Source organism: Acomys russatus, chromosome 3 (assembly GCF_903995435.1).
Source record: "Acomys russatus chromosome 3, mAcoRus1.1, whole genome shotgun sequence".
Classification (NCBI taxonomy): domain Eukaryota; kingdom Metazoa; phylum Chordata; class Mammalia; order Rodentia; family Muridae; genus Acomys; species Acomys russatus.
In genome coordinates this window covers 17,542,806-17,557,269 of record NC_067139.1, presented here as the reverse complement: position 1 = coordinate 17,557,269, position 14,464 = coordinate 17,542,806, and the positions used below count along the sequence as shown (strand labels likewise).

The following is a 14,464-nucleotide window of genomic DNA, read 5'->3' as shown; positions in this document are numbered from 1 at the left end:
ACAATATACAGCCCTCGATAAGAAAAGTTTTTCCTGGGCTCGTGCCTTTCTTTCGCCTATTCTTTATTCACAGGTTGCAACCTTCCTCGCCACTCCACGAATAACTGAACCCGCCGGTCGGGAACAGCCAAACTTATTTATGAAAAATAAAAATGAGAGTTTTGGCACAAGAGGCAGCTGCTGTAGTCCTGAGGGTTTCCGCCTAAGCAGCCAATGTATGGTAGAATTTGACTCCAAACAGCTCTCCAGAAGGGAGAAGGTTGAGGACAAGGTGCCATCAAGCAGAAAGTACAATGAAGATGATGACAGTAACTTTCTTTAGGAAAATGAAGTCAATAGATAGGAGTATGGCTGTGGAATCTGTGCTCTCATGACAGGTAGTTCCTAAAGTGGAGATCCATTCTATGTCCTAACACACTACAGATAGAAAACTAACTGGGGACTACAGGGGTGCAGGGCAGATAAGGCCAGAGCATTTTAGCCAAGAAAAGAAAATCACATGGCCTTTTGTAAGAAGAGGATAACAGGGAAGAGACTGAGGTGAGCAGGGTGAGGAAGAAGGAAAAGCAGAGCAGAAAGGAGTCTCTGTGTCAGAGGACACAAGGACAAAGAGGAAGAAAACTATGGGCCAACTGTTTCAGTCATGTGGGACCAAAGTGAAAAGTGGCCCAAATATCATAAGTTAAGACAGGAGATGGTCGGACTGGTTGTTGGTCAGAGCAGAGGAAATAGAGAAACCTAAAGGGACAGGAGGTTGACGTCCCCTTCTGCTGGTGGAGAGCAGACAGTGACTGGGGAAGCAGATGCTGCACATAAGCAAGCCAAACCTTTCCTCAAGCAAGATGAGAAAGAAAGACACAACCTGAACAATATTTCTGCATCTGCTGTGACTTCCTGCTGGGTCAGGGGTTAGAAGACATTGGTGTGAACATCCTTTTATGGAAACATCAGAGCCAAGAGGAAAAAGGAGAGCACCTGGAGAAGACAAAGTGCACCACAGCAAAGCTCCATGCAGGAAGAGGTTGGTGAAAAGAGGCCATCCGTTAGCCACAATGGAGAGCAAGTAGAGTGAAATCCACAGAGAGTTTGACATTGAGTGAGCTCTCAGGAACAGCAAAATGAAACCTTGACATTCCCCAGAAGAACTGTGCGAGTAGTCCTGTAGACAGTGTGAGATTTTCCTGTGTGTGAGGTCTTTCTAATGTTCTTATTTCTATGATGAAGTTCTGCTTGTGTGTCTTGGTCTCAGATTGCTTCATTCACTATAGTGTTAAACACTTGCCCTAACACAACTAAACAGCTATAATGTGCAAGACCATTAATTATGCAGGGGAATGAGTGTTTCTTAGAAACTCTGTAACATGTAAAAATTGAGAGCCACCAGAGTCAAATGGGTAGCTACTTCCAAGACACTGAGCCAGGCTCTTCCTTGCATGCCGAGGTGTGTCTCATCGTCTTTTCCTACATGACCTCCCATTGTATATGACTGGTTTTTCAATGTACATGTGTTGGCTTTTCAATAAATCCAACTCTGGTCCAACTGATCCCTCCCAAAATTCCTTTCAGTTGCAAAATCAAGAATTATGGTTTAACTTGAGTTTTAAATCCCTGAAAAGAATTCTACTACTGCAGATGGATTTGTGTAGCAAGTCTGTTGCCTGTGCACCAGTAACTGAGGCTTGTGAACATCAGAAAATCAAAAGGAGAATGCACACATGACCATAATGTTCATTTTCAAACAATTCTATTAGCTGGCGTGTGGGAAGGGTGTGAGACAAGAAATGGCTTGGATTAGTGCTTGTCAGGAAAAGAGAATGGGTATGGGAAAATAGATTTCAATAATTGTCACCTCCAACCCTGTCTCATCCCTCAGAACATTATTAAAATCCTGCAAACATTCTCCCTTGGCATTCAGCAAAAGCTCTTTATATCTTCACAATTTCTAAGGGCTCAATTTGTCCCCAACCAAAACCCATACCTTTCCTACAAAAGCCAGGGCTTGAGGAGGCTTATCTCCCCTCCCATGACCAGAGGCATGAAACAAGAGGTCCCCACCCTGTAGGGAGTGAATATAAGGCCAGCAGAGTCTGGAAGGCAGCACTACTGAGCTCCTGGAGGCAGCCAGGCAGTAAATGCTACATAGTGGACCCTTGAATTTAGAGGTAAGTGTGGCTAGTTCAGGTTGGGGTTGGGAGATCCACTGAAGCCATATATACAAGGTACACACTGAGTCCAGAAGGGACATTCAGGACTGCAGTTAGGAAAAGGGTCAGTTGGGATGTGGTGTCTGTTGTGCATTTTAAAAGGAAACTAATCCAGAAACCTCAGCAGGCCAGTGTCACACAGGCTGTTCCTAGGGCTGATGCCTAGAGCTGTGTTGGCTCCTTCTCCGGCAGGACTTGGTGCGGCAGCATTATGGGTGATTTCCGCACCAGCATCGTTTATCTACTGGTATCTTTCACACATCACCTAATGCTCTAACACTTAGGTAATTTGACTGCCTCACCTTGTCTTTTCAGATCTTGGAAAATTTTTATCTCTTTTACTTCTGGGCCCATGAATGATCTTGCGTGACTAGTCCAAACTTGAGCATTGTTCATTTCCATGTACAAAGTCACTCACTCCTTACTGACTAAAAGCCCTCTTTACTTCAGCATGCTCCCAAGTGCTTAGAATTAGAGTGTCAGGCATCTCCCTTGCCTTCACAGAGCTCCAGAGCAGGAAGAATGGGGGAGACAATTGTTAAGAAAAGGTTGAACTTAGGAGTGGAGAGCAGACCTGGGGTGGGGTAGCTGCACTAGGGGAGGACAGCAGAGGCCCTCAGGCTCTCCTGTCCCAGTGAAGGTGGGAAGGCTGAGGAATTGGAACTCAGAGACAGGGAAGAGGTAATGGCATTCTAAGATGAAAGAACAGGTTTTCAAGGATTCACATGGAACTTGAAAATGACAAAAGAATGGGCAGGAATGTAGGGGCAGTAAGCTGGTCAGCTGAGAGGACCAACCAAAATGTAAGTCATTTACATAAGTCAACCCAAACTTTCCTCAAGAACCTAGGAGAGGGATTTAAATGGAGGAGTCAAAGGATCTAGGTACACTTCAGGAGGCTGTGTCCCTCTGTCAGGAAATGGGAAGAAGAATGTGATGGTGTCATCTGAAGTTTTCTGGGCTAATTCATCTGCAGCTTAGCACCGTAGGAAGAACTCTGGAACACACGTTGTATGCCAAATGTCATCTGACAGTGAGAGCACAGTCATGGGATGCACAGTGACTCAGAACTGGGTTAAGGTGACAGGAGCAGTCACTTGGACTGGGACAAGCTGTCCATTCCTCTGGGAGGTGAGACTTGTTCAAGGGAAAAGCAGCCTGGCTTCCTTTGGATGATGCAAGGCCCCCGAGCAAACACTGCAGGGGAATTCGGACTAATGCACAGCACAGTGGATAACCCAGCCTGTGTCTGGGACTCATCCAGCATCTCAGAGGCTTAGTAGCTGGCAAAGGCGGAGGACGTTGTCTAATGCCTCATCCATAGCTCAGGAGCATTCTTCCCAGGCAGAGTCAGGAATGCAGAGTTGATGCAGCCAGCCCACAGGACCTGGAGGCCATGGCTGTTTGCTTCCTTGACTCCTCTTCCATCCATCCTTCTCTTTATCCGACAGTCAACTATCCTCAGAAGAGAGGAGCTGCTGTGTATGGAACGAGACTAGAGCACACCGCTCAGCGGTGTCCTGTGTAGGGGATCCCGATGATCTTTCCTTCTATCTGTGCTAATGAGAGTGAAGCTAGTATGGCCTGCTGCCATGACCACACTTAGATGATAGCCTTAAAAGTGGAAGCACTGTGACCTAGAATGGATTTTTGAAATCTAATTGAAAATATTTATGAGCTTTGAAATGAGAACCAGAACTACAGTCCCAGATTTCCCTGTATCTGATCATTGAACCATCAGCTCTGTGTTGAGTACCATTTCTTCTTTGCCTCCAGAGTCTGCATCATGAGCACTGTGAGTGAAGCCAATGGCACCTTTGCCATCCAACTGTTGAAGATGCTCTGTCAACATGACCCTTCCAAAAATGTATGTTTTTCTCCTGTGAGCATCTCCTCTGCTCTAGCTATGGTCCTCTTGGGGGCGAAGGGAGAGACTGCTGCCCAGATATCTCAGGTAAGTTGTGTGTCACCCCTACACCTGTTTTTGCATGAATAAGAGCTTCTGAGAAGGCACAGTAGTAGTATGCACACACTGGTTCAGGGATCAGAAGCTAAAGAGGACGGAAGACAGAGTCTCCTCCATTAACACTTGATTCGTGGAAATGAGATTTCCTAAGTTATGACTTGGGGGGCACACTCAAAATTTTGTCCATATTTCATATAACATTGGTTCATAGTAATCACATGCTAGGCTGGGTGGAACAGGCCTTTAATTTTAGCTTCCAAGGAGACTGATCTAGGAGGATCCCAACTCCAAGATTAGTCTGTGCAAATTACTTTACATAAAAAAAGATTTATAACTGTGGAGAATATTCTGACCATTGGCTAGATCTGGGAAGGGGTTTAAAGTTTACCTCCTGTATTGTCCTTGGCTGGTGCCTTAGTTTGAGTGGGACCCCTGGGCCCAAATCTGCCTATCATATTGTTCTACTTGTAGATTTCTAGGACCATCTGTATCCTTTTATTTTGCTATTCTCCCATGCGTCTCTCATTTAGAGTCCCAATAGGATGCCTTCCCCTCTGTCCCAGTTTCCTGGTAAGTGAAGGCTTTCGTGGGACATGCCCCTTGGGCTAGTATGCAGATATAAGTGAGTATATACCATTTGATTCTTTCTGCTTCTGGGTCAGAATGTTCTCCACAGTTGAGTGGAGAGTGTGATACGACTTTCTCACGTACTCTGGTGCCTCACATTTGACCATGTCCCCTGGAGGGGGAGACCTGGTGGCACTCAGAGGAAGGACAGCAAGTAGCCAAGAAGAGACTTGATACCCTATGAGAATATACAGGGGGACGTAATCCCCCTCAGGAACAGTCATAGGGGAGGGGAATAATGGGAAAAGGGGGAGGGGAGGAATGGGATGATACAAGGGATGGGATAAACATTGAGATGTAACAAGAATAAATTAATAAAAAGAAAAAAGAAAAAAAAGATTTATAAACGAAGGAGGGAGGTTAATATGGCTATACCTTAGGTTCAGTCCCAAGTTCACCAATGTAAGAACAAAGAAGATGTTGTAATTATTTGAAACACAAGTTGCTGTGACCTATCTTGTTTTTATTTGTCTATTTTTTGTTATTCGAGACAGGATTCCTCCCTACAGCCTTTCCTCTCCTGGACTCAATTTGTAGATCAGGCTGGCCTTGAACTCACAGATGTCTACCTGCCTCTGCTTGCCAAATGCTGAGATTAAAGCTGTTGCCTTCAAGCCCTGCCTGCTCTATGTTATTTTAAGAGCAACAGACTTTGTGATCATGAGAGGACAGGGAAACATAATTCCTATTCTGCATTTTGTCCAACCTTCCTTGCATCAGCTAAGGTGTTGAAAGGGATACAACATGGTTAGCTAGTCCAATCCTGACTGGGCATTAGGTGGGTTATCTTAACAACCCTCCTGAGAATATTCCATGGGATGGGTCTCTGACATCTGGACAGGGAGTTGAAGTGTGGATTACAGGGTAGAAAAAAGGCATTTGCCTGAGAAAAAAACACTCGGCATATAGTTCCATGGTGGTAAGGTGTCACTGTTACTCTTTGTTTTGCCAGAAATTTTTTCTCATGAAGATCCTCTCAGGTATAACTGCTCATTCTAATCGTTTCAAACTCAGACCATGAAGACAAGAAGATTAATGCTCAGAAGAGGCTTCTTCATAATTAGTCTTTATGGCCTAACCAATGTTAATTATGTATGTGTGTGCCTGCTCACTTAGATGCATGCAAGCACCCTTGGGTGTCTCTTTATGAATAAGGAAGGAGTCAATGCTGGGTGTCTTCCTCTTGTCAGTCCCTCCTAAAATGGGATTACAGGCACAGAGTGGGCCCATCTTTTTATGTGCTTAGTGGGAATCCAACTCAGATTCTCAGGGTCTTTACTGGCTTTACCTATAAACTTCCTTTTGCAACAAAATGATTCTTCGCTGAGCTGATAATGTTCCTTCCCCCCCCCCCAACAGGCACTTTGTTTAAACCCAGTGAAAGACATTCACCAGGGCTTCGAGTCACTTCTCAGTCACCTGAACAAGCCAGGCAGAAAGTACACCCTTAGAATTGCCAACAGGCTCTTTGCAGAGAGGACTTTGGAATTGCTCCCAGTAAGTACGTTGTACCAGTACAATGAAACAATTTTACTCAAATACTGGACGCTGTAGATGGCAGGAGAAGGACCCTAGAGAACTTGAGAAGAGTAAGGATTATGACTATCAAGTAACAGGGTATATATCTTTAACACAAGCTTGTAGAAGACTGGGCCAGAAGGGTCGTGAGTTCTAAGCCAGCCTGGGTACATATGAGAGACTCACCTATGTAACCTTCCTCCAAGACAGCAGTTGTATAATGGTATCTAAAAGATTTTAAATCTATTTTTATTTTTATTCATTTATGTTGGTCCTTTCCACTGGAAAGACCCAGTATATGAAGATAATTGCAGTTTAAAGTGATATCTATCCTCACTATAGTTTTTTTTATAATGATATAGAGTTCAGAATACTGACGCACTTGCTGACATTTATTTGAAATTTACCTTCCTAAATATTTTTCTCTCCAAAGGCCTTTAAGGAGTCCTGTCTTCAGTTCTATCACTCAGAGATGGAGCAGCTCTCCTTTGTCACAGCTGCAGAGGAGTCCAGGAAACACATAAACACATGGGTCTCCAAACAGACTGAAGGTCAGAATCTCAAGTTACTCACACCCCACAGTCTTGTCCTTGCCATCCCTGCCCCTCTTCTTCCTCCCCTCCTCATTCTATTAATTTTTATTTCTTCTCACCATGGACTAATCTCACTGTTATTTCACAGAGTCAAAGTGATGCACACTAGCAAGTCCACCTGGTAGAATTTAGAACTCAGTTAATTCATTGAGGTTCTACTCAGACAATGAGATTTTAAAGACAGAGATGTTGCTGTATTTCTCTAGGACAGAGAGGCTGATGTAAATGTCCTGAAACTCATGGGCCTGATTTCAAGTCAAGCAGTTTCCTTAGAAGACACAGGTGTTCTGCAGTGTTCACAGGCCATGTAACACTGCCATCTCTGAGATGGAGACCCCTGGGTAGACCTCCCCGACTACCTGCCTGTATCTGCTTCTTCCTCCATCCTGTATTGCTTCAGTCCACTTAGCTCTGAAGAGGACTTCTGTCTCTACCTCCCCACATCCTGTTTCAGCTCTGTTACTTCTGTTTCATTAACCTAGACTTGATCTCCAATGAAGACACTGTGTCAGGCTGTCAGTTACACCGACCTAAAGCCTCCCATTTGCAGTTGAACCTTATTTGTTTTTAGTCAGAGCTGACATCTTGCAGCCTTGGTCTTTCAGATCACTGAGACAATGGATTGGTATTTAACCATTCAGGTGCCTTCCTATCACTAGGTACATTCCATTTTCTGCTTAAAGTCTGTACTGGAAGAACACTTTTCTTTCAGTCATCAATTATTTTTTTCATTTCTTTTGGAATCTTACCTCTTTGGAACACTTGATATTGTGAATTAGCAAGGAACGTCTTGATCAGGGAAAGGACGGCTGTTAACAGGGAAGAAGGGAATCTATCTTCTTACCTGCATTACATCTTCCAGGGATGGACAGCACTCCAGAGTGTGGACTAGGAAGACCTCCTCCATGAAACGCTTTCTGACTTTGAGTCTCTGCCATGTTGTAGGAGGATAGAACTGGCCATGACCATGGAGTGCTAGGGGAGACGCTAAATTTAACATTAGTTTACTAGTCGGGTCCTCTAGAAAAACAGAATAAATACATATTATAGATGAGTTTAAATAGATGGATACACACAGTACAAGCTGAGCACTCAGCTTTTCTCCATCCTTGTGTGGAGGGACCAAGAATGTGGGAGTTGCTCAGTCTATGCAGTGGACACCTCAGCAATCTTAGTCTGGCATGCAAGGCCTAGAGGATTCTGCAGAGCCAATAGTCTTCGTCCTCATGATGGGTAGATCAATTGTCAGGTAAGATTGGCAGTGCTCGTACAGTGTACTCAGCAACAACGTCTGAGGCAGGCAGACAAAAGCAGTATTGCTTCTCTCTCTTACCTTTAGATCAATCAGCACAAGGTGTTGCCCGCTCTGAGGCGATTCCTCTCCATTACTTACTTCTTCTGGGTAATGACCTCACAGATCGGCCAGACATGTCTCTTAGCTCATTCCACAACCAATACAGATGACAACCAGGAGTTCCCACCCCGGAGGATAATCCTACTCCCCTCTCTTCTCTTCCACATTTCCTGGTCTTCCCACCCAGGAACTGGTTTTCTTCTTTTTCTCAACCTGCTTCCTTGAGAGACATAAAAGTCTCTCACCATCCTCAGCTTGGCGATGTTCTTCAGGGTTCATGCCCTCTAGTCAAACATGGACAATGGAGTTTTGCTTTGATTTACTTTTTAAAGTGTTTACCCACATTCAGCAAATTTCATAACATCATGTTTGGATCTACCCAGATGTCCTATTGCTTTATGTCTCACATGTGTATTAAGGAACCTGAATGAAATCTTTGCTTTCTCAAAAGGAAAAATTCCCGAGCTGTTGTCAGGTGACTCAGTTGATCGAGAGACCAGGCTCATTCTGGTCAACGCCTTATACTTCAAAGGAAAGTGGAATCAAGCGTTTGACAGAGGAAGCACCAGGGAAATGCTATTTAAAATAAATGAGGTAAGGACCAGTATCCAAAAGTCCATGCAGTGAAGAAACTGCCTACAAAGTGATAATCATGAATATACAGCTCATGGATAAGTGGTAGAGACTGTATATCCAGTGTGGTGGCTGGGAGTCATCAGAGTCCAGGAAAAAGAAAATCAGGAAAGCACCGAAAACATTTTGAGACTTATATATCTGAATGAAAGTTTAAATTTCATGTAGTCAATATAGAAATAAATAGTGTTTACTGCCTGTGTGATTTTGAATTCTGTTGGAGACTCTTACCACTTCTGGAAATTTCTCATAAAACCTTTGTTTCTCCCTCATAGTAGAAACTAAATGTTCCTCTAACTTAAAGGAAAAGTAAAAACTGAGCCGGTAATGTATTATAATCCATTTATGGAGCCTGAAAAGAGTAAAAAGCATGTACAAACTTATATATCTTTTTTTAAATTTCAAATAAGACCACTTAAACTATTGTTCAATTAATTGTTACTAACTAGTAGTATTCATAGCTTTTGAATAATGACAAGGAGCGAATAAGACGTAACTCTTACTTAGAGTATCACTTGAACTAAAGTCGATATGAGTGTAATTTGTCCAATCCATTTAAGATATAATTTAATGCATTTTGGAGTTTATCAATGGTAAATTTCCCATTGCCTTTTTTATTAGCAGTATTCTTAAAGAGTTTGGAAAAGTGTTTTTTTTTTAAATTGGGAAATTTAGTCTATAAATATACATGGCCTGTAGAAGATTTTTGTGTTTTTTGTTCAACTGTAATTAAAATCTTCCCAGATGCCCCAATTACTTATTAAAATAATACTGGTAGATTATTAGAACTGCACAAACTCGAAAAAAAAAGACAAACAAATCCATAAGGGTCTACGCAAAAGGCCCCCAACTTGTAAAGTGTTGAAAACATTATCTGCTTTATGATGGGTTTTCACACTGTTAGTGCATCACAAACATATATGGAGATCTGTCCATATGGCCCCCATAAGTAGTAATGTAACTTGGGATTTCCCTTCCCTCTGATGGGCTATGAGGCTGTATAGCTCCACCCCAGTCCTGTGCCTGTATGTGCTCTTGAGCTTTCTGCTCTGTGGTGGGTTAGAAGGCTGGGACCCATCATGAACCTTTGAGCATGTGTGCTTCTGTGGCCATGCTGTTATCTGAGAGGAAGTATCTGCCTGTGGTCCCATTCACACCACCATGATAATATTCCAGTCTGCTTTATGAAAATGTTTTCTCTTATTTATAATTGATTGTGCTGTTTCTTTAGATAAAATTCATGACCATATTAAATGATTAAAGTCTAGTTGTGATGTATTAGTCTTCTTCCCATTAGAGTAACAAACTATCTGACATAGTCACCTTAAAGCAGGAAGTGGTTATCTAGGCTGTTGGATCCTGAAGTTTCCTTCTGGGTCACTTGGTCCAGTCCAGGTTGTGGTGGTGCAGGACAGCATGGCAGAAATGCATGGTGGAGGCTTGCCCACCTCACAGCGGTCAGGAAGCAAAAGAGAGAAACAGGAAGGGGCTGCAGGTCAATATGTCCTTCAGGGGAGCATCCTTTCCAGTATGTAACTTCCCTCCCATTAGTCTCCACCTCCTGACCGTCTGGTTCTCTCTCCATAGTCACTCTCTGGGGACAAAGGCTTTGGAGCATGAGCCTTTGTGGGTCATTTAAACCCAAACCTAGGATTCTTAAATAGTAATGGTTGAATGTTGCACTTCCTTCTCTGGATAATGCATCATCTTTCTGTAGTTAGCTCATGTACTGATTATTTTGGGGTTTTATTCCTGTTTTGTTCTTGATGTGTGTGTTTGTGTGTGTGTGTGTCTGTCTGTCTGTCTTTCTGTCTGTCCCTCCATCTATATCTGTCCACGTATGTCTATGTGTGATGCTGTGTGCCAATCTGAGAAAAGGTACAAAATGAAGAACTCTAAGTTGAGAAATTACACCCCCCCCCAAAATTTGGTCTAAAGATAAAACTTTTGGGCATTTTCTTGGTTAATGATTGCTTGAGTAGGGCCCAGCACACTATGGATAGTGTCCAAGTCCTGGTATGTGCTACTGAGTTATGGAAGACACCAGGATGCGAAAGCTATGAGGACATGTCAACAACTATTCTTTCTCCACGGCTTCAGCCTGAGTTCCTGCTCTGACTGACCCCAGTGTCTGATTGTGACCTGAGACTTGGAATTAGAAATAAACTCTTTCCAGCACAAATTGTTTTTTCACATGATGTTTCCTCACACAGGAAAACCCTAACAGTCACAGGCCCATATCGGCTGACAGTCCTTTTTAATGAAATCGGCTAGAGGCTAGCAGATATTTTCTAAGTGCTCATCTGAACATGAATATTGTTTATATTGAGTGACTTCTGAAATCAACTGCTGCTCATTTGGAAAACTTGAATGCTCTCCATAAAATGTGTTATGGCATGTATTGTCTGTACAGAAGGAGGAAAGGCCAGTGCAGATGATGTACCAGGAAGAATCCTTTAACCTCGCCAAAGTGAAGGAAATACAGGCAAAACTATTGGAGATACCCTATGAGGGCATGGAGCTGAGCTTGTTGATCCTGCTCCCAAAGGAAGGTGTGGACCTCAGCAAGGTGGGGAATAAGATTCTGTATCACTGACTACTTTAAATGTCTTTGAGAAAATCCAGTGTCCCTGGGGCCACTTGTCATTAGAACAGAACTCAATGTTGTCACCTTGGCAATGGCTTTTGGGAATTAGTACTGACAGACTGAAGTTCGAGTTATTTATGGCTCTGAGCTTTGGGCTCAAACTGTGTCCAGGGCTCCTTTTGTGGGTTCTCTGTGCCTGCGAAATGACATATTTCAGAGATGTTTATTACAGAGGATGAAATGAAGAGAACTCAAGTAGTTCATAGTTCAGTGCTTGCAAAATACTCACTCGCCGTAATATAATGTTTCATGATTTTCATCATTATTTTATATAATATCTGAGAACATAAAATAAACAGAAAGTTATTGCATTTGTTTAACAAAGAGGAAAGAGGAGGGTGCAGCAGGGAGGGCAGAGTCAGGAACGTCATAATGAAATACCTTGGACTTCCTTGTAGCAGGATTTCCCACAGTGGAGGAGCCATCCTCTCCATGGTGGGAGGTGGAGTATGAAGGACCTCAGGAGTCTTTGTAAGCAGAACAGCTCCCCTGGCTCTCTGCATCCAGCTCCCTAAGTGTGGCATTGCTTCTCTAGAGTGTTAGCTAGTGTTTTAAACTTGATAAAAACACATGACATGAATAACCTACTGGAGGAGGCTTTATCTCTGCAAACAGATTTGGAGAATTCACGGCAAGTTTCCTAGGCCATCACACGTTGCCATGGTGCATGTGGATGGGAATACGGGCTTCTTAGTTTATCGAAGAGAAGAACGGACAAAACACAAAGGATTGATAACAAACACCTGAAGTCCACCACCAGCAACTAATTCCTTTATTCAGCTAGACCCACCTCACGCCTAAAGTTTTCTGTGCCTCCCTAAACATTGTCACAAGTTTCAGAGCGATATTTCCTTGATGATATTTCCCCATGCAAGTCATAACAGCACACAAAGAAAATAGAATTACACCTTGGGTTGATCTCCCTCCCTCACACAAGGGTCCTTTCTATTTTGATGTTTAATTTTTACTTCAGCAGACATGCTTTATTGTCTTTGAACTAAGTCTAGTTTAAGAAAATGCTATCAGACAGGACCCAAACCACAGTCACATGGAAAAGGAAATCTGTCACAATCAAGGATTTCTCTGAAGTGATTTTGGGGAAGACAACCAAGTCTTCTGATCATCAGTGTCTTGGTGCCCAAGCACATAAGGAAGTCACAAACAAGGTAGCAGGACAATGGGACCCTCACATTGGCCATAGGAACAGGCAGTGGCCCCTGTAAAATGATGGAAGAATTGCCCATGTGGCTCTGGGTAAGACCTCAACTGTGAGTCTGAAAGTCCCTAATTCTGCTTTTTCAGGTGGAAAACAATCTCAGTTTTGAGAAGTTAACAGCCTGGACCAAACCTGGTTTTATGACGAAAACTGAGATTGAGGTGTACCTTCCAAAATTCAGGCTGCAAGAGAAATATGACATGGAATCCATTTTTCAACAGTTGGGAGTGGTGGATGTCTTCCAAGAGGGCAGTGCTGACTTATCAGCAATGTCTCCAGAGAGAGGTCTAAGAGTGTCCAAGTGTCTTCACCAGAGCATGGTAGAGGTCAACGAGGAAGGCACAGAGGCTGCAGCAGGGTCAGCCATGGAAGTGGTTGATTGTTGTTTGGGCCCAGTGTTCTGTGCTGATCACCCCTTCCTTTTCTTCATCAGGCACAACAAAACCAACAGCATCCTGTTCTGTGGCAGGTTCTCATCTCCATAAAGGTATATTTACTCCATAGGGCACAGTTCTCTCTTCAGTATCTCTTCAACACTCTGCGAGGGTGTGCAAATAAGGGGATGCCATGTTCTAAGCTGAGGAAACTTTCTCCTGGCAGCCTGATTTTATGATGCCTGCATTTGGCTCTTTCTATCACAACAATCATTGTGCCCTTTGCCAGGTCAAACCTAATGGTGCCCTTTGGCCTATGCTATGCCTCTGGTAGCGACAACTTACAGCCAATAACTAATAGTCAACTAGAAGTTATCTCAGTGTGTAAGAGAATCATAATAGAGCTTGAGGGAAGGCTCAATAGTCAGGAGAGCTTCCAGCTCTAGCACAGGGCCCAGGCACATTTCCCACCACCTCATGACTGCTCCAAGCTTCTTAAACTCCAGTTTCATGGCCTTGATGTCATGTTTTTGGCTTCTAATGGGTCTCGTATGTGCGTCGTGTGCTTATATTCACACACCTAGAAGGAAATTAAAAAAATAAAAACATGTTTAATTAATTGACTATTATCTGCTATTATGGCTTTTCTGGATATGTTGCAGTTATTCTTATAACAATATCAGCAATTTATGGGTAAGAGTCAGTGACATGTCTGTGTCATGTCTTCATCCCCTTTCAAACACATTGTGAATTCATCAAGAAATGGCTCTCCATTCTTCCTTCCTCTGTCTGCATAACCAACAATCTCCTCTCTGTCTCTGCCACTTTTCCTATTGTGGACATTTTGTATTGGTTGTCTCTTTGCTTTCTTGACCGTGTCCTCTGATGCACAGAGATTTCTCTTTTTATCGAAGTTCCCTTCATTAATTCTTCTCACTATGTGGTATGCAGGCCACAGCTAAGACTTTCACTGTCAACCCCAAGGCCACAGTACACTGTCCCCATGTTTTCCTCCAAGGCTTTAATGGCTTGTGGCTTTTATATTTAGGTCACTGATCCCATATGATTTTTATTTTATATGTGATGTGATGAAGAATCCCAAAGTGATTCTTATAAATATGATCATCCAGTTTTCCCTGGACTTGTAAATGTTTTTGACCAAAGAGAAGGAAAAGCAATGCTTCAACTTGTGGCATAAGATAGGTGTTACTCAATTACATATATTGAACAAAACCATAAGGCTGAAAGAAAAATACCATGAATGAACAGGGAGTGAAGAAGGACAGACGGAAAGCTCTGTAATCATGGCCTTCAGAGATGACTCTTGCTGCC

The 14,464-nt window shown here is 43.0% G+C and overlaps 1 protein-coding gene across 1 annotated transcript; it reads left to right on the top strand.

Annotated features, from left to right (window-relative positions):
• The first annotated feature begins 3,987 nt into the window (after positions 1–3,987).
• On the top strand, positions 3,988–13,243 carry LOC127210158 (serpin B9-like). Its single transcript, XM_051169833.1, has 6 exons — positions 3,988–4,158; positions 6,157–6,294; positions 6,749–6,866; positions 8,714–8,856; positions 11,309–11,464; positions 12,845–13,243. Exons 1-6 carry the CDS (start codon positions 3,991–3,993, stop codon positions 13,241–13,243), a joined length of 1,122 nt encoding a protein of 373 aa, XP_051025790.1. The 5' UTR covers positions 3,988–3,990.
• The last annotated feature ends 1,221 nt before the right edge of the window (positions 13,244–14,464 follow it).

Excerpts from the sequence above, each read along its gene's own strand:
- LOC127210158 (XM_051169833.1), top strand. The coding sequence starts at position 3,991 with ATGAGCACTGTGAGTGAAGCCAATGGCACCTTTGCCATCCAACTGTTG. Across the intron at positions 8,857-11,308 it reads TGCTATTTAAAATAAATGAG|AAGGAGGAAAGGCCAGTGCA; the intron begins GTAAGGACCAGT and ends TTGTCTGTACAG. Across the intron at positions 11,465-12,844 it reads AAGGTGTGGACCTCAGCAAG|GTGGAAAACAATCTCAGTTT; the intron begins GTGGGGAATAAG and ends CTGCTTTTTCAG.